The sequence below is a fragment of the Bombus terrestris genome, chromosome 6 (genome assembly GCF_910591885.1).
Source record: "Bombus terrestris chromosome 6, iyBomTerr1.2, whole genome shotgun sequence".
Taxonomy (NCBI): Eukaryota; Metazoa; Arthropoda; class Insecta; order Hymenoptera; family Apidae; genus Bombus; species Bombus terrestris.
The window spans coordinates 2,299,247-2,319,407 of NC_063274.1; the positions used below are offsets into that span (position 1 = coordinate 2,299,247).

The following is a 20,161-nucleotide window of genomic DNA, read 5'->3' on the forward strand; positions in this document are numbered from 1 at the left end:
AATTAAAGGATACAAGAGTGTCAACAGATGGTCAAATTCGCCAATAATTTATCAATCAATGATCTATCCGAAAAAGCACTAACAATGTGTTATTCGTACGTTCTAAAAATATTCCACCATTCCACAAATCGAAACTAAAATCCACGCATTTCTTTCAAAGCAGTACTCCGTAAGCCTCGGGGACGAGGCACGAGACAACCATGCCCAGCAGATTGAGAGAGCCGAAATTGCCAACTTGGTACATTCCCGGATGGACTCGTTGAACCTCCCAGTAGCCGATTACGACGACGTTTCCGAGAAGCGAAACAGCCTCTCCTACGTGATCATAAATCCCAGCTGCGATCTGAAGCTCGAGGAAGGTGACATCGTGTACCTAGTTCGACCAAGTCCGTTTTCCGCGCAGAAGACCTTCGAACGACATAATTCGAGGAGGAAGAGCAACATCAGCTTCTGTTCGGCCCAACTGGTATCGCAAATGAGCGCAGCAGTGGCTTCGGCCGGTTTATCAGGAGCTGGGGCAGGAAGTCGTCGAGGATCGGGAATCGGTTTGCCTAGAGCTCCTCCATTGAGCACCACAAAATCGAATTCCTTGTCCTTACCAGACAGTCCGACGGTGGCTGGCGCTTTACGTGGCCGTTCCAATTCTCTGAGAGTGGTCGACGACATTCTGCTGAGACGTAGCAACTCGTTGAGACAAGGACTGACGATAAGTAGAAGAAAAAGCAGTTTAGAAGACATAGGTTTAGGTGCTCTGTCGCATCCCTCGAACCACAACCCAATTAAAATAGCGCTGAATGGATCCATTGGTCTGGAAGTAACTCCACCCGAGGAAGGCTCCCAGCCGGCTATGGCTAGCAACACAGGAATCCTGGACGTGGGTCTGCCTTCTATGCCAGAGTTGACCGCTGCCCTGGGATCCAATATCGATCCTTGTCTAGGTGGATCTCTAGGTGGATTGTACGATCCTCCAAATCTTCAGGGCCCGTTAGGTTCACAGCCGCCGCAGATCCAAGGTGGTACGCAGGATCCTCAGTACATACAGGGGACGATCGTATGATATAACCTTATGTGGGGACGCAGGCTCTCCGGCATGGTGCGAAACAAATGGCTGTAGCGTTCCCACATGACACGTCAAGATCACTAGTTGGGATGTTGATTCTCAGCATCCTGATTGCCGACGATTTTGGTGGGATTAAATGGTGGTGACGATAACGATGAATTACGAGGCGGCCGGAGAGCAAAGGTGTTTCAGTGTCACAGAGGAGGATGACACACTGTGGCCGGACTTTTATGATTACGGTAAACAGCTTAGACGAATTTTTTACTCCGTTCTACTTTGGTAGTTTGAGTTTAGCTTAGCGGCGATGATAGAACGAAGATAGTTGACTCGAACCATCGGGGACCTAAGCGTTGCGACGTCGTATAGTCGCGACTGTGATACGCCGGAACGCTGATTCTTCGTTTTCTACATCTGGATGAAACTGGGCGTTAGTCTTTGTAACGTGGCTCGTGTTAAGTAATTGTTACAAGCTATAATCGGAATTAGTCGAACAAATGATCTAATTACGCTTATTCAAATGATAAATTATCGGTTGATCTCTGATAAACCTATCGACTTCTTCTCGTTCGATATGTATGTAATTCTGATTTAGTGTTACAGAAAACTTCAAAGTTTAATACGAATTTTAAATTATTTAAATTAGTACGAATAAAATGAATAATATGTAGCAGCGTTATTCGATTGAAAATTTCGTTCGAACGATGCCCAGTTCAACCATCGTATAGTTGTTTCAACGAAGATACGATACTATGTTAATACTAATTCTCTATTTGTAGATAGTGCGATCACGCGTTTCGAGCAACCACAATTTGTTGCGAGTTTCGTTTTAAAATATCCATTGATATATCTTGTGGCGTGTGTAGTGGTCTATGTTCTTAAAACGTTTTGCTCTCTAGTCGACTCTAGCGTCCCGACCTCCGTGGATCCGATCGAAATTTTCAGCGATCCAAAACGACGACGAGTATATGCTAGATGAAGAAACTCGCGGTAACGCGTGCCAGAGGTCCAGTGACGCGGTTAATCAATTCGAGAAATTATTAAAACGAAGAAGGAAAAAGCTTGCGACGATGGACAAGATTTAACGACTCTATGATGCATTTGAAAATTGAATGGAATATTATTAATTGTATCGTTAAATATTTAAAACAGTATAATTCCTTTTTATTCGATAAGACACTGAAACCTAAGAATTTATATCAGTATGAAATTACATAAATATAAAATTATTTAGAGCATATGACACACATGCAATTTAATCAGAAATTTATTTATGAACACAAAAGCGTTGAAAACCTCTTAGCACTTTAATGTTATGAATTATGTATCATTTTTTACCACTATTAACGTTTGAAACCAAGATACTTTTGATTTTTATAAGTGTCCAATATAGTAATCAAATTTTGAAATATTTTCAACGATGACATACCATTTCCTTTTGTAAACATTTTTGTACCTTTTGTAAGGTACTTTTGTACCTCGTATTTTGTACCTAATCATGAGTTTGTGAATACGTAGTAGATTCTGAATTTGCTATCATTTTATCGGATAAAAAGAAATGACAAAACACGCAAATATACACTGACACGAATTTTTCTCAGTAACATAACAACTATCAGCATGTACGATTTTTGCCCGTATGTGGTAAAACGAATAGTTTATATACGATAATATTTAGTATACAGCTGAAGAAAATAAATTCTTGTCCTTCGTCACACGTGATAGCCGACAGAAGTAGGTAAGAAGAAAGAAACGTCTCCCTAGTGCAAACCCCGATTCTTACGTAGAGTCACGTTCTCGGGGGTGAACGTGAAATAATTTTATACTAGAACCAATTTACGACAAGAGTATATCTTATAAATATGATTATAAATATAAATACATGACCATTTTAATCATATCATACGATGAACTCAGAAAAACACCGATTGGTGGAGGATCGTTATACGTCTAGAGAAGATGAACAGGATAGGACCTATAAGAGCGAAGAATTGAGGATGAAGCTTCGCGTTCGAATTAATCGCGCTACTTGAATTCAAACTTGAAGGGACTCTAAGTCAAATGACACGACTAATGAGAACGAACGTAGAAAAAGGTATATATTTCGAGTCGCGTAAATGGCAAGTTCACATTGGTAAAATGATTTTCAATTGTTTGAATTCGGATAAAAATTGAGCTAAAACCGAGTAATTTGAACGAAGCTTGATAAAATTCTTCGATTATAATAGTCCTGGTTCCACGTTTGCGAAGTAATCGAAATAATCGACTAATAAACGCAAAAGATAATCGTCTAGTCGAAAATGTAGTTGCCATTCGATCGAACGAAGGTTACTCATTTTTATGCAAACGCGATCTTTACTTCTCTTCTTATGATTAGTTCGAAACAAGGCAATCCTCGTTGAAATCTTTTATCGAAGTCATTCGAGTTTATAACGTTTAATCGGACGAATTGTTTGTTCTTAGCGATGAAAGAGAAACAAGATTCAAAAGAAAAAAAGAGAGTAAAGTTTCGACAATCCGTTTAATCAGTTAGGTGAATACGTAGCCGTCGTTGATAACGACTTAATTGTATCTATATATTATATTTCTTGACTCAATCGTTTCTCGACCAATTTACACGTTTCTCCGACCAAACGTCATTTTATCGAGTACCTGCTTCGACGCTGCTTCCGCTACGCCCGGCCCGTTTTGTCCTTCGATTATCAGCGATCGGATTAGCTTCATCTTCTGGTTCTTAGTCGAAGAATATTCTCGATATACTATAAACGATCAATTTCGTATACTATTCAAGTTCATCGAACTATATCGAAATGCGAAACAATCTCCAAAAACAATCATTGTAAAAGGCCCAGCGTGGAATGTTTTCCGAGCACGAGCCCGATTAAAGCCAAACAGATTCTGCATTTTTCGTTGTAGCGCATAAATGAAGCGAATCGATCGATCTCTCCGTCAATCCCTATAGTTCACATAATCATCATTCTATTTAGCCAAATATGCAAATGAATTTTCTGTAGCGATCAATCGTTGATCCGGCCGCGAGCATTTTACACTCTCTTCGATATATTTCTCTGGCCCGTTTTTTCAGCCTCTTTGACTTTCTCTCGCTCATTAACTCTCTGTCTTTCTCACCTTGATTAGCGTAACGAAACCCGTCCCGTCTACGTACATCGACCATCCTCGTCGACGTCGATGGCTCGTAGAGTTTAGTACACAGTTTGAGACACAGCCGTGGTATTTTTCAACGATGATTTTCTATGATCAAACGACGAAAGCACCGAAAACGAAAACGAGTCTCTGGTTAATCCAGAGATCTGTACGTTATGCTCTGATTATGGAAACTCGATGCGAAGGATTCTACGAACGTTTAGTTTAATAAAAGTCAGAAAGCATGTACAACAAGTATAGCTATAACGTGGTAACGAATGGAAACACGTGTATAAGCTTTTTCAAAGTTCGAGGACATCGATGGATGTTGATAAGCTCGTAGCACTCGTGATAAATATTCATATGTGGCAAGTTTTTATTTAATCTTCTGTAATGTGACGCAATGGAATCTGGATTGTCGCTGATTAATATCAATTAATGGAACATTCAGTCGAAAATTTAGAGATGGACTTTTCTAAGGGAAATTGAAAAACAAGAATAGAAGTTGAAAGAAATTGTTACATTTTTATGCAAATGATTATTTTTTCCTGTTCGATACTAGGTGATACTTGTGAAATAAATTCAGATTTTTTTATAGAAGATTAAATAAGGACTAAATAGCTTCGTGTTAAGAAAACGAAATTGCAAAACGTGATACGCAAACACGATTGAAACAAAAATTACGAAATTTCGACAGAAATCTTCTCTCATGAGAAGTTCCTGTGAATCTTGTATTTTTCGATACTAAAGGGATTCTGCTACCTATATCTTTACCGACTCAACGACCGAAGTGAAAACGAAAAAAAAAAGACAGAACAATAGAAGCATAAAAAAAAAATACATTTAATAATAAAAGAAAAAAAAAGTAATCGAAATTCTATAAGATACCAACAGAAAGACATTCTTTCAGCAGTGTACATAGATTAATTGTCATAGGATCGATCGAAAACCAATGTGACCTGAAACTAAAGCGAGTAGCGTGTTATTACTATGCGTTGTCGTTCAACAAAAAGCGATGTGAAAGTAAAACTGTCCTCGAGTGTATGTGAAAAATCCTAGTTACGTCTGACATAAGAAAACCGATTGTCCATGATTCTGTTAACATTTGTATAAACATTAGCGACGATGTGAAAGCGCGAAACTCTGGTATCCGTGAGTGGGCAAGTGGCATTTTTTATTAACAAGCGTCTTTGAAAGAATGAGAACAAAAGAAAAATACGAAGAAAGACGAGAGAAGGATCAATTGGGAAATAGAGTAAACGGTAGCGTAAACGTAAAATAAAGTAAAGATACATCGCTATGTTAACAATGGAGATTAATATTGCGGTAATATTAAGAAACTTCAGACGAGTATATATCAGAAAAAAAATTATCGTCGTGTCTTCATAGGAAAAAAAAAGAAACCAAAGAACAATCTTGATTTATCGGCGCGTGAATCCTCGAAACGATAACCCTTTCGCAAGTTCCTTGTCGATTTCTAGTCGATCATAAGGGTTCTGAGAGTTAAATTACAAAGCGAACTGCCGAGCTTGCGACATCGAGACGATATACATTTTCTCGTTTTTTCGATACACAGCGCGCGGTTTGACCAGTAATCCATCGTTTTATGTGAAAACTACAGAGCGTACTTGAAAGTAATTTATTCACGGTAAATTGATTTTTCATGGATATTGCGTTGAAATTCTACTCTTTATTTGTACGTAGAGCTCGAAGACAAAACGTGCGGATAACGTTCGATGGTGCGTGTTATAGAATTACGCGTGAATTTTTACGCGTCCATAACGAATAACGCCAAGTCTACTGTAATAAGAAATTTTTCTCGTGAACGTATCTTTCACCTCGAGGTTCGGTAAAATTATTAACGAGATTCCTCGTAGCAGAGTATCTTTCTACAAAATCGATTATTTCTGTTTTTATTTCGAGCAAATTTTATTGCTTAAACAGTATTATATCGTTGATCGTGCTTCTTTTTGCAATTTTATTATTTGTAGTTGAAAGTAAAATGATTTTTCCAGTTAAGTGGGAAGAATTAGTGCGTAAAGATTTAAATCTAAAGTGTAAACTTTAATTTTCAAATCGTGAACGAAAATATTTATTGTAAGCTGTTTTCTCGTATTTTTATATAAAATTTTAATCACTGCTTTAAGCAATCGAACATATTGAAAAAAATTAATGTCATTAAGACATCGTTTCTCTTAAAGGTGATAATTTGATATATCTTTCGTTCCTATGAAGAAATTAGATTATTAATTGAAAAATTCGATGAAAATTTTCTCTTTCACGTCGTTTAATTTAGCATAAGCATCGAAAGAACATACAATATGCGTGTAGTTTGTTTATAAAATGTCATTTACGCGTGCAATATGAAATAACGACGAAGAGCGAATTTTTTCATAACAAATGAAGAATGAAAAATTACATTAATGTTTTATTAAAAAAGAAAAAAAAAAATCTCGTGCTGTACCGAATAATATTCAAGTATTTGTATTTTTAGAGAATATTATAAAGATGAAATAGGTTGAAGTATTCATGTTTTATGAAAAATATGTTCATAAGTGTCTTATGAAGATATTCAACAAAATATTTAAAGTAGTGGTTCCTTTCAATGTTACAATCATAACAATATCTTCAATTTCTTTTATCATTTTAAAACATTACTTCACCTGTATTTCAAAATTCAGTGCAAAAGCAACATCATAGTATAGATCATATCTCTCGCATTTAATTAATTTCTATCGTGTCTTGATTGTTAATTCATTCGTAGATACCCTAAAATTCGATAGCATAGTTGTCATTCTGTCAATTAATTAGAAAAACAAATCCCGAACTGTATAAAATCGTTGAAAAAAACTAAAAAAGCTATTCCCATTCTATGTATCGTACGGTATGATCCGTGAAAGAACATGTTCCCTTTCTTGATCGATTCGCAAAGCATACAAATTTCGGTGAAAAAATTATTTTCGTTTCAGATACGATCGAAAAGGGAGCATGAAATAAACGAATCTCGAGGGCCCGGTGTTTTCAGTGTCGTCGAGCTCGTTTCCACAACATACGAATTAAAAAATTAATCCTTGACCACGAAAGGAACTACGAACGGCTGTATGTAATGTAAAATAAGAAGAACAGAAAAACAGAGAGAGAATGTATCTATATCTATATAAATATATATATATATATACCACGTGACACGTTGTCACGCGATGCGTGCATGTAAATTTATTATAAATAAATTATTATAAAGCAGTAACATCGTCTCCTTCTGATACGTCGCATTTTATTTCGTGAACGTACAATTCCATTTATTTCGTCGCTTAGAGTAACGTAGATCGAGTGAAAACTTGTATTACAAATGTCTGTTTCATTTTCTTCTTTTTAGGAATGTGCTTGAAACACGTTTAGTAATTTGTAATCTAACTATTTTATATTAATCGGTGTAAATGTTTGAGTTAATAGTTCTTGAATAATTTGCTTTGTTTGTTCGAAGTGAAAAGAAAGTGTTACATAATGGTTACGTGTTTTTTAAATAATGAAGATACTTTCGATTCGATACTACACTCTATCGGTAGTTGTATTGTCAGAAAAATTACAGGTATGTCTCGCTTCGTGGTGTTTCTGAGGTAAACAGCGAAGGAACGATCAGTCTCTGACAATTTCTTTTTCATTAATACTATTTATCCATAAGAAATTACGTATCACTATCGTGTTACTCTTCGGTTATTTGACAACCGACCGTTCAACAAAAAATAATTTCTATTCCTTTACTTATCAAAATAGCAATGAAAGTACTAAAAGTACTTATGTCAAAAAAAAAAAAAAAAAAAAGAGAAACTAGAAACTATCATTATACCAAATTAATATCTTCTTCCCCTATATAACAGTGAGATTGAAATATTCTTTTTAAAAAAGTGATATCAATGTCACAGTCTGCTTTTTCAAAACGGAAGCCGATCTTCAAAGATTAAACTCGTACATACACATCTTGTGGTCATCGTCGCTTAGGATTCAATATCATAACGCTATGTTATGTTACCGACGATTAATAAAACAGACGAGATGTTTCGATTTCGTGTAGTACGTGGAATGTTTTCTTTTATTCTACGTGTATGCACATCTGTGTTGTTATATATACATATATTATGTGTATTGTCGCTATTCATGATTTTATAAATACATCGCTTAAATACAGTATCGACAAGTGTGGGCAGATCCATCTAACGAACTAACTAGTGGCTCTTCACAGGCTTCAACACGTTTTCCGTGAACTGACCAACAATATTACCTCTCGGATGGTAACACGCCACTATCACACAGGTTCCGTCCCTTTTAGCCATCGCTATACCCATTTCGACAGTCTTTTTCCAAACAATCTGTGTGAAATGGCCTAGACAAAAAGAAATAGATAATTATTAGCAATCGTACTTTTGTCTAATTTAATATCACGATTTATTATTATAAATTTTTAAAAAAACCGATAGAAAATGCAGCAATTTACGTTAAAAAGAATTGATTGTTGTCATTGAAACGGTAACAGAGGATGTACCATCAAAAAGTATAATTTCTTAAATTTTGTAAAGAATTTATTATCTCGCAAGAAATTAGCATATATCAATTTTGTTGTTAGATATAAAAATATTACAAATTAATAATTTATAAAATATGATACGCTTACTTTGGCAAAAATTGTCTTACAACGTTAACGATTCAACAGCAAGATGATATACATTAATACTATTTAGAAACTGGACAGCCTTCATTGATCGATATTTTTAATAAGTTACTCCTAGCAATATTATTGGTGAAAATAATCGATAAATTAGCTTTTGTACGTTGTGCTACGTACATGTGTTTAAGACCTTTGGTTCCGTTCCATACTTGTGATCCTTCCTCTCGGAATACCATTTGGAAACAACTTCTCGTGCTGGTACAATCAACTTCGGATCGGAGCACTGCATCGAGTAGATATTCTCCCCGTACGGAGAAGTCGACTGGGGAATCAGCTTGTTCGTGTTCAGCAACGTGTTCGCCCACGCCTGAAGATAGGGGAAAAATTCGTAATCGAGCGTTACTCTTGAGTCCATCCGTGCACGATCAATTGCAAACTAGCTAAGTCATGACCGCATGGAGTTCCAGACAAATTACAATTACGTAAATTAAAAGTATCATGAACGAACTGCTGATCCGTTGATAAAGTCTAGCACTACAAAGGGAAGAATATTATTTTTGCGATAGGACGTTTTAAAAATGAATCTTTTTATAAGGAGATATCAAATTTAATAGTTAAAAATATAGCTAAAATACATTTAACGTTGCTAAAATGTTTCATTGTTAAATACAAATCAAAGGTTGTTAAATCATAGAAAAGATATTATATTATAGTAGATTCTCGATTATCGGAACAGCGATTAATGGAGAAATTGAAAATCTTCCCTTTATCATTTATAAATTTAACTATTTAAAAGTTTTTATTCTCATTTGACATTAACGTTTCAATAAAATAGTTCGAAGCTTATAAGCAACTTATGTTTACGAACGATTCTATCAAAATCAGAGTTCAACGATTACGATCAATCCAACAGAATAAAGTAAAAAGTGTTACCTTCGCAGCAGCGATTAATTCTACGCTTAACCTCATGTCTGGAACACGATGTCTCCTTCTGTATTCGTTGTGAACGACTAGAGCCTCTTGTTGCCACGCTTGTTCGTCTAACGTGTAATGTGATTTAGGATCTAAAAAGGTGATTTTTTTAGTAGGACTCGGACTTCCTGGAGGTAGAACGTTCTCTGTGAAGCTGCCCAAGAAATTTCCCGCTGGATTGTAATTACAAACGACGTAAACCTCGCCGTTTCGATTCCTGGCCATTCCAACGCCCAACTCGGTGCTGTCCTTCCACACGACTTGGGTGAAGTGGCCAGTTTTCAGGGTGGTGGGCTCCTTTCCGTACTGATGTTGCGCCTCTTCCGCATACCTGTGAATAAAATGTGTAATAAAATTAGAAAGGTGGACGCCACATCGCTATCACGATTCTTACCGTCAATTACATCGAGTTCGTTGAATGTAAATTTTATATAATTACCATTCGTTTACCGGCTCCTCGCCACCTACGATAGTCTTCGGGTTGGAACTCCACATACAGTACAAATTTTCACCGTAATCTATGTTTGCCCTGTGCTCTAACCTACCCCTAGCCGCCAGTATGTTGGCCCAGTCCTGACTTGTTTTACATAACTGCAAACAAAGAGAGGAAATATGAAATATAGAGTTGAACGGTTCTATGCTATAATTTTTATAAAATTTCAAGTTTATAAAGAGAAAATTGTTAAAATATTCTACGAAGTATCATCATACTGTACTTGATATTGAAATAAAAAGGGGTGTATTAATATTCTTTTTAAACAGTGAATCTTTAAGGAAAAAATTAAATGTAGATTCATAATTCTATACTACGGTTTTAATACGATAGAGAATATTTTTAGATATCATAGGTTCTGCTGATGCAAGATTTAATTTATTCAGCTATATATATACATATGCCAGCCGAGTTTATTTATCGGTAAACACGAAGAGGAAATAACCTGTTTGTTGAGACGAAGAGGTGGTACTCCATGCCTAGCGCGATACAAATTGTGCGTCTCGATGCAAACGTTGATAAATTCCTTAGGAGGCCCCAATCTGCGCACAGATGGTTTACGTGTGTCAGTCTTTGATATCTACAACACACAGACAGAATACCGCGTGATAGACAAAGTTTGTGCGATATAAATGGGACAACAATATGAAACCTTTTAAAAATAAAATGCACAGCGAATAAAATCAAGATTGCGTTCAGTCACGGAATATCAAATATTTTCTTCGATTTCAAGAGCTAGAGAGAAGTTTTCTCTATTATCGGGTTCACGATGCTTTGGTACAGAATTAAAAAGAATAAGATATTTTAATTATATAACTAATTTGATCGGTAACATGAAATCGTTGCGTAAAAGTTTTATTCCAGTTTGATACTTACTCCAATTAATTCCGAGGTTATTGACCTCACGAAAATTATTTATATAACCGAAACTAATTTAATATTCCTTCTCGTAAAACATCGCGCCCTCTCATCGTCTCAAAGCAAACGCTCCTACGCTTTAATTTGCTGAAACAGCTATTGCAATTAGAGAATAGCAATACGATCGCAGTTTTATTATAGCCATTTTCCTTGTACGTGCATATACAGGGTCTAAAGAAAAGGAAACCTTCCCACATCGATTATATTCATACTGAAAGTATTAATCCATCAGCATCGTTCCCTAGTGGCGAGCAGTTAATAGCGAAACTAGAACAAAATTGCAAAAGTGCTAATTATGATTGCAAAAGCCAAAATGTCAATGTCTAAAAACGAAAAGACAATTTGTCAAAGTTCTATAATGGAATACTTTATTTTCGTGGAACTTGTCAAAGTTCTAAAGTCTAGATAAAAAGGCGAAGTAATTACGAAAAATGATTATATGAAGCACATACCTGGAATTTCCTTCCATAACCACAACATTAAACGACGTATCTATTAATCTAAATTAACTGAAAAGAGTTAGAAATGAAAGATTACACTGATGCAACATTCGCTTAATCTCGTTAACGGCTTAACCCGGAGTTTCTATTAATCAAGCTGCACTTTATCTAAATTAAGATAAATCTATCTCATAAATAACACGACAAATCAACCTTTTGTCACACCCTGTATATGTGCACGCGTGCACGTTACGGTCAGAGCGAAATCACGCGATCGCGCGAATGCAGCCAGCAATAAAGACGGTGACGTCCCTAATAACCTAGATGCGGAATATCCAATGGGGAGTAGACTGACTGGCAGAAATGATTTCCCATCGTGCTATCGTAACGCGATCGTTTCCAGCACACGACAGTCAGGAAGCAAGCTATCGTAAAATCGGCACGTCCTCCTCTATCGTTGGGCTTTCCGGTCGTGCGTTTCTCTTCGGATTTGCTTCGACTCCTCCGCAACTAACAAGTGTAAGAAGACGCGGTAATCGATCTACGGATCTATGTAATTTTTCAAGTTGAAACGATTAAACGGGAAGATTTATATGATTAAGAACAGCATAGTAATTAATTTTATCGGTGGATAGCCGGAAGAAAAGCCAACTTCAGATATATTTTTGTCCAACATGCACTATCGACCGGCCGTTGCGTATTTTTAATTTCCGCGTAAATGTCACGCGACGCTTCGCTGGCCATTTGATTAATGCGGCCACGGATGCTGACAAGACAAATGGCGTAAATAGAAGTGCAACGAGACGTTGAAGATCGTCCTAGATTTTGATTCGGATTAGATTCTTCGTTACAGCGATACTGTGTAACGATATAGTGAATAAAACACTGATTTTGTGGGGAAAATGAATGAAAAATAAGGTAAATTCCATCACAGGTCCTCTACTATTCAACTACGAAGAATGGGAGTAATAGCAAATACGTAGAACAAGTTTGTAGGTCTTGAATACTTGCGAATATTTCTCTACCTTGATTCGCTACAAACTTGCGGTAAAATATAATATTTTGATAAAACGTAGAAACGCACCAGTAACATAGACGCAAGAAATCAGCAACTGTATCATAAAGTATTATCGTTTAAAATGTTAGCAATTGAAACTGTACGAATTTGTGTAGACCCGCCGCGAATTAATTCTTCAACAAATACCACGCTCCTCTATAATTGCGCGATACATCTGCCGATATTTTTTTTTTATTTGGAAGTACTTTACAATCAATTCTCATTGAGAATTATAAATAAATTATTCCGGCGTGGTACTATAACATGAATAATAAGTGATTACCGTAAGTTTGATTCTAGCCGAATCTAATGTTTAAATCTAGAGGGTAATGTTTCTTAGCCTGTGGATCTGATCCATTGTATCAAGTAATTGAATAACTAGTGGGTTTTGGTGGTTGTTAATTCTTACGTTATATCTGCCGATATGACGCGAAAGTTCAAAAAGCTCCAAACTCTGATCTATTCTAATTAGATTATTTTATTTTCCACCCTTCTTGTCCAACGCTATTATTCCATGCGGAAATGAGAAACCTGGTCCGAGATCAAGTAGTTTGACGAGTCTCGAGAGAACTCAGCCCCCTGCCAATTTCCTATTTATACTCGTTTCTCTTCGATCTGCGCGCGAGTCATAGTAAACGAGAGCGCAGTGTCCTCGCGTAGAAGGGATAAATAGAAGATTAAATAGAACAAATAGAAGAACAGTGCGGATGGACGCAAAGTGTAAAAGCGAGCCGAGAAAAATCAACACAGCACGCGAACTCGACTCTCGAAGACGATTAGTCATCATTGCGAGAGTAACGATTTCCCGAGGCGTTATGCACAGCCGTTCACTAGACGTGTCTCTCGAAAAGGGAACGATCCTGAGTCATCGACAGATGCCAACGTACCCCGATGTCGCTCGCTCGTCTACACACGGAGTTAGGATTCACGTGATCGCGTGAACGCGTGACGATGATTTACTTCGCCGTTTAACCCTTCAAACGGTAACCGATTACGGTAACTCGTGCGTGTTTGTCTGTTCCTTTTCGTTTCGATTTTCACGCGTTTCGTCCACGTTGACGATGAATAATGAAAATGAAATCGCCGTACGTTTTGTTCTTGACATGGGATGATTTATATATCGATAGTTTGTGGATTGCATAAGCGATATATGTTGCAGTAATTAGGGTTTAAGGAATGTAATTAATGGACTAATTTAAAAGTTTATATACGTATATAAGTATAGAGAATTATGTATTACAAAAGAAAAGATAATTCTAGATCGATACCGTGTGAGCCTGAAAGGCATCTCAAAAGAACGAAAAGATATTACAATGTTGGCCAAGGACGATGATTTTATGTTTTTGTCACTGGCTCGTAAAACAATAATAGGATAACCACATGTCCCAAACATCCTGCAGGGCACAGTCATTGAGACAATAACCAAATAGTGTCCCAAACCCAGAAGACAGTAACAGGATAGGCGCCTTCTGACAGGTGCCTGGTGACCCTCCATAGGGCCCAAACCCTTAGTATATAAATCTTCCTGAAATCGGCACTCGACATACTCTATTGTAACAGTTTGAACCATTATTCTGTAGTATTCGTATAATAAATTTTATATAGACTAACATATCTAAAGTTCGAGTGCCTGGCCTTACGTGCGAAACGTTCAAATTATCACGAAATAATTCAAACGACGTGAGGAGACAACCTGTAATTTGTTAATTTCACGATTTCCTGTATCTACTACGTGACATTCTCACTGTGAGTGTACTACCAGTACATGAGTAAAGTATCTCAGACATATGGGAACTTTTCCATTTGAGACACTTGCAAGAAGAATTTAATGCACTTTCAAATAAATGTCCAACTTTTACTTCGCATTTAAGTTTCTATACGGTAGAAATTCATTTATCTGAATCGAAGGACAAGCTGTTCATATAATTGGAATTTGTATAATAAGAGTTAATCGACTCTCTCCATTGTCTGTGATTTATCATAGAAAGTTAAATTTGATTAAATTTATTTTCCGCGTATAATAGAGATATACAGTTTGATAGATGGAGCGAACAAACAGGAATTCGTTTAATTCGACGCTAACTAAAATTTTGTTTCGCAAGCAGTTCCACTTCGAATGGAATTCCACCCTCGTATTTCAAAATCGTATAACTTTCTATTCTTCTTATATAACAGAAAATTCTTTAGAAGCAAAATTCCAATCGCAATACGATCGATCATAGAAAAATATATTTACCGGTGTCGACGAATATCTTGCAGAGTCGGGGGAGGCCGACGATGACCTGGCACTGCTGCAAGACATGCCGTCGCTTCCTAAACTACCGTGGAAACTGCCGTGCAGGGAATTCGACAGTGGCCCTGGAGACGCTGGCGACGCTGTCAAAGGAGATTTCGATCTCACCGAATCCGTCCTCGACCTGAAAATCAGTAAATCAATTATACGCTCGATGCAGAAACACAGCGAGCCTTTCAGATTTGAGGCAGTGACACTCGCGGCTAGCGGTGCACAGATTTAGACAAGCAACTTCTATGAAAGGTTTCCTCGGAAACAACGGGTCTATGTTGCGTTGCGTCGCCGGCGTTTCAAGCTGTCGGCGATTTAGCTTCGACGTATCTCGAATCTCGATGGATTCGATCAAAAAGCAGTGTGATTGAACCGTTTGTATTCGTAGCAGCGTACAGGTCAGCTGTGCATTGAAAGGGTCTTGGATTGGATATATTTAAAGAACCATTCTTTTCGGGGTACAAGCTAATCGGAGTGAGAAGTTGATTGTTCGAATTTCATGAAAATCAACGAGTGTTGTGTGGTAAACACGAAGACAATAATTTCAAGAACGACCATGGCTAATATAGGAAAGAATAGAATATATACGGGGTTGTAGAATTCACGAATCAACTTTATTTATCACGTCAACTTCTAATTCTAAATCTTAACTATAGATTATGCTACGTTTATATTAACCTCTTTAGATTAGAAATTTTCTTTATAATATATCTGCAATTGAAGATACTCGCACGATGCAGTTTCGAAAATTCTTCGCTAGAGTGTGGTGGTAATAGGATCGTTTTCTTGGAAACGAGTGGACTGAAGTTGAAAGATGGATGAACAAGAGAAAGAAACTCGGTTCCAGCTATTAATCCATGAATCATACATTTTTGTTATTTTTATATCACCCAACTGGACAAACACTTAAAGCGAAAAGCATGGCAGGCAATTCTGCAGATTCGTAGGCAAATATTTTCTCAAAATACCATCTTTCCCAAATGCTTAAACGGAAAGTTAAGCTAAATCGCTTAATCGTTTGAAATTATTCGATTCCCGCAACGAATGTTTAGTCTTCGGTGTCCTGCTATTTCTCTGCTTAATCCGCTTTCGCCTTTCCAATTATTCGTCACAAGTTTCGCTACGTGCTGAGGATCCTTGTCTGTTTTTCTTAAAACGTTCACACTGCCTGCAACATATGCGCGACACGTCTTTTGATAGTTCGTTGGAATTCCATCGTCGAACGAATCACAGATTCACGTGGATTTAACACATAAACTCTCGAATTTCGTTGCGTTTATCGGAATTTTACCAGCTGTGTGTCAAGTCTTCAGTTCCGTGTGCCAGGCCCGTTGAATCTCTTCTTAAAATCAAATCATTCTCCGAACTTATTAATGTTGTAGCTTCGAAAGGAATGGTTCTTAAGAAATGTATGGGTTACGAATAGATGGATACAGGACATATCTAAATTAATTGAAGCAACAGGATCAAAATACCCAGGTGCCATTACTATAATCGGACGATTTAAGCAATTCGCCAATTTACTCTCCTAAAACATTCTCTTAAATGCCAAAACATTCTTCATTTACTTTGTTAAAACATTCCCTTAAAGATGCCAGCGGAATTCTCAACTTCAACAGCTCCTTAAAGGATACAAGCAAAAAGAGCTAACGGCGGGGAACGTGTTAAATTAGCGTCCGCTTCTCTTCAGCCTCGTTTCTCGTTCATCGAGACGCTGAATCAAACGAAATTAAACAAGTGTAAGCAGCGTTAAAGCCGGCGCCGTACAATTTCGCCCGGAACTCGACGATCCATCCGAGTTCCGTCGACGGATCTGCGAACAGAAGCCTTTTGTGTCTCGCGTGGCCAAAAGCTGAAAGGTCGAGAAAAGCGTGCGCGAAACTGCCGGCGATCTCCTTCTGTGCGTCGTCAGAAAGGAAAAATCGTTGCGGCACATGCAAAACGCGAGCCGAAGCGGTCGAACAAGAAGATCGTTTAAACGTGCTTCGTGAAATTGTACGAGTGCCTCTAATCTATTTCTAGTGTATGTTCCACTGTGGGCTGAATACTGTGACGCCGGCAGGATATAACATCGTTAACGAGTCTCTTTGTCCGTTTATGCGTCTATTATCACGAAAATATAACGTTACGTGCGAATCTGTCACAAGTATCTGCTAACAATTTATTCTACAATTGCTTTCCCGACGCGTCGTTTGCAAATGCGCGTGAAATTTATGGTCGGCGCCTCAAACCGCGTCATTTTAACGAATAGCATCGTCTAGAGTACTCTAGAGCGAGATAAACGACCCTACAAAAGCAAACGACCAAGGATTATCCCTGGTAATTGTATCTGACATGGAACTGGCTTTGTTCGCCAATCGTTCGTCGCCGCGATGGATTTACGCGAGACGAGTCTCGTATGAAGAATCATGAAATTCTTGGTGGGTTTAGTATTATACCGAGGGATTAAATGAAAGATTCTGAGCGACTTTAGTGGTTCTCATATCTCGATTCTGAGAAAATTTCCAAGCAATTTTTAATACTTTACACGGACATATAATCTAACGATCTAACTATTTAGCGACGGATAATACTTAAAACAAAAAATAGACACTGTAAAATGTAAGATCTTTCTTTAATGTACTAAAGAAGTGATTCATACGTTAAGATATATATAAGACATATGTTCATGAAAAACTTTTGCCGAGTATCTATCGTGTCTGCGATGCTTCTAATTCTCTTTTATTGCTCGTCGGTGGATCTAAATGCGAACGGCTATTCGGTTGAGAAAATAATTGTTACGTTTCTTTAATAATTGCAGATAATTGCAGCTCTGTATAGCGTTAATAAAGACTTCGTAGATAACCTTTAAAAATTATGCCAGAATACTTGTAGTGATTTATCAAAATGTTAGACATCCTGCCTCAGACATCGCCTAAAATTTCAAAAAGTTCCGCGCAATATACGTAATATATTCATAAAAATTCCTCACGATAAATAATCAAATATTTCCGCCAGCTGTTTCCCATCTCAAAATACGACTCTATTCTTCGATATTCAATCGCAATTAAAATCACCGCCACGCAGGCATTACAAACTCAATGCGCTAAACTCAATTAAACTCGGCGAAGCGTCGAAATACGTCGCGACAGTGAATGACTCCTCCATTGAAAATGGGGATCGTAGCGAGGCACGACATTTTCAACGTGACCGTCGTAGCCATCGTTGCTCCTTTTGTCACGCAACAGCTCAGCGTATTTACAGTATCAGCATTCAGGCGGTGAAGTAACGACGAAGAAGCCGAGAGAAAGCGGCGTGGGACACCAAGAACGTCGTGGAACACGCGAGATGCCACGGCAAGAATTACGCGCGCACCGCGACCGTTTCAGATTCACGCGAGCGCGCGCGCTTCCATACGCCGTCGTCCGCGCGTGCACGCTTTTACTTCCTTCTTCCTACGAGTCTCCTCGACCACGGCCACGGTCGCCACTCGCCACCAGAAGAAACGTTCCCCGTCCTTTCTCGCGTCCCGCTGCTTCTCGCGCGTCGACAACGATTTATTAACCCTCGCGAACGTTCGAGCGCGAACTTTCAGGGGAAACGGTGAACGCACCGATGGAAAGGGCATTGTTCTTCGCGAACGTAAATTTGGAAAGTTGGACAGCCGGACTTTTGCACGCACGAGAATCTTGCTTTTGATTCTCTGCTGCAGCGCTCGAGATGATCTCGTTTAAGAATCGTCGGAAACTTTCACCGGTTACTTTTAAAGATATCTCGTTCGATGGAATCATAGGAATTTTTTGGTGTTTTAAAGTATCGCAGACGAAAGAATGGGAATTGAGCTGCGCGAGTGTTGAGCTTCGTGCAATTGCACCGTGATGCTATCGGTTTCAATTGCCTTTCTATTTTACGTTCACCTGGTAGGTTTAGCTTCTTCTACGCGTGCGGTAATTCTTCGTGATCAATGTTATTGCATTTAATTTTCTTCGAGTAAATGTTTTATTCGAGAATTTTTTTTTTTATTTATACTTTCTACACTCGATAAAGTACCAGCGACAGTTGACAATATTTCTTTCAATTTCGTGCACTAAATGGACTTTCTCTCGGCTTCGTATTCGTCGACTACGTCATTACTATTAAACACTAAGGCCATTCACCGAACCTAACGAAGCCCTGAAAGGTACAAACGGTGGATTCTCCTTCTCTCTTTCTCTCGTCTTTTTCTTCCCTTGCGCCATCGAATCGTCGAGTACTCTCGTTCACGCGTTGCTCGGCTTCGTTAGAATCGGCGTTTGGCATGGCTACAAGTCTGCACACCATAGGTGAATACCTTTCTGGCGACAACTGGTCGACAAAGCCGACCACCTTCTTTTTCGTTCCGTTAACGCTGAGCGAGGGCATACTACAAGGAGGGGTAACGATTTACGATATACACAAGCCGGACATCCTTTGACTTTTACTTAGTTTTACTATACATCGTTCAAGATGTCCCGAGTGAAATTAACGCGGAAAACGCATCCAACCGCGAATCGATTAGCGTTGAGGTCATGTTTCCAGCAAAGTTGCTTATTCACGCGAGATCTATGTCACCTAACAGCTGGAATTCAACGGTGAAACGTCGACTATTCTGGCTCTTTTGAGAGATTAATTGCTTGCGCGAATGGCTTTCGAAGTTTAGATCGAGTGGATGATTAAATGAAAAATGAATTAAATCGAGGAAGTTAAATTATAAAAGCAAATCTAGTCGATAATCATGCGAAATTGTACGATTACGTCAACAAAGGTCAACTAAATTAAACGTCTAATTTAACCATCGATTATTTGAAAACAACAGAGTTATTTTCGACGCTTAAAAACTTGTTTTCTTCTTATTCCTTTCGAATCTGAGAACAAACACTATACTGAACATAAAAAGATGATACGTTTTAATAAGATGGACTTTATTAGCAGTTCTCGAGAAAAGAACTGAATAAAAGTTGCTCTTGAAAAGGGAATAACGAAATTCGTATAGGAAAATCGAAAAGCATACTATACAAATATTTACTCGTGTTTCTCCCATAGCGGACATGGTGCAAAATCAACAGACATCCTAAGTAAACGAATGTCTATCCCTTATCCGAACCCCAGTGATATAATATTACGTATTTTAAAATT

The 20,161-nt window shown here is 37.9% G+C and overlaps 2 protein-coding genes across 20 annotated transcripts in view; one reads left to right on the plus strand and one right to left on the minus strand.

Annotated features, from left to right (window-relative positions):
• Positions 1-7,448, plus strand: part of LOC100648381 (potassium channel subfamily T member 2) — a 202,365-nt gene extending 194,917 nt beyond the window's left edge. For 10 of the 13 annotated variants that reach the window (XM_048406827.1, XM_048406825.1, XM_012319422.3 and 7 more), the window contains one exon: positions 161-7,448. In XM_048406827.1, the coding sequence (XP_048262784.1) occupies positions 161-1,057 (897 nt within the window). In that variant the 3' untranslated portion in view covers positions 1,058-7,448. The remainder of the gene's footprint in view (positions 1-160) is intronic. The other 3 variants (XM_020868006.2, XM_020868011.2, XM_012319430.3) reach the window with 1 other exon arrangement.
• A 7-nt stretch (positions 7,449-7,455) lies between these two features.
• LOC100648496 (repressed by EFG1 protein 1) overlaps positions 7,456-20,161 on the minus strand; it is a 36,486-nt gene continuing 23,780 nt past the window's right edge. For 6 of the 7 annotated variants that reach the window (XM_048406828.1, XM_048406832.1, XM_048406829.1 and 3 more), the window contains 7 exons: positions 19,338-19,409; positions 14,981-15,161; positions 10,775-10,909; positions 10,276-10,427; positions 9,798-10,167; positions 9,042-9,231; positions 7,456-8,582 (listed from right to left, as the gene is read on the minus strand). In XM_048406828.1, the coding sequence (XP_048262785.1) occupies positions 8,425-8,582; positions 9,042-9,231; positions 9,798-10,167; positions 10,276-10,427; positions 10,775-10,909; positions 14,981-15,161; positions 19,338-19,409 (1,258 nt within the window). In that variant the 3' untranslated portion in view covers positions 7,456-8,424. The remainder of the gene's footprint in view (positions 8,583-9,041; positions 9,232-9,797; positions 10,168-10,275; positions 10,428-10,774; positions 10,910-14,980; positions 15,162-19,337; positions 19,410-20,161) is intronic. The other variant, XM_003402880.4, reaches the window with a different exon arrangement.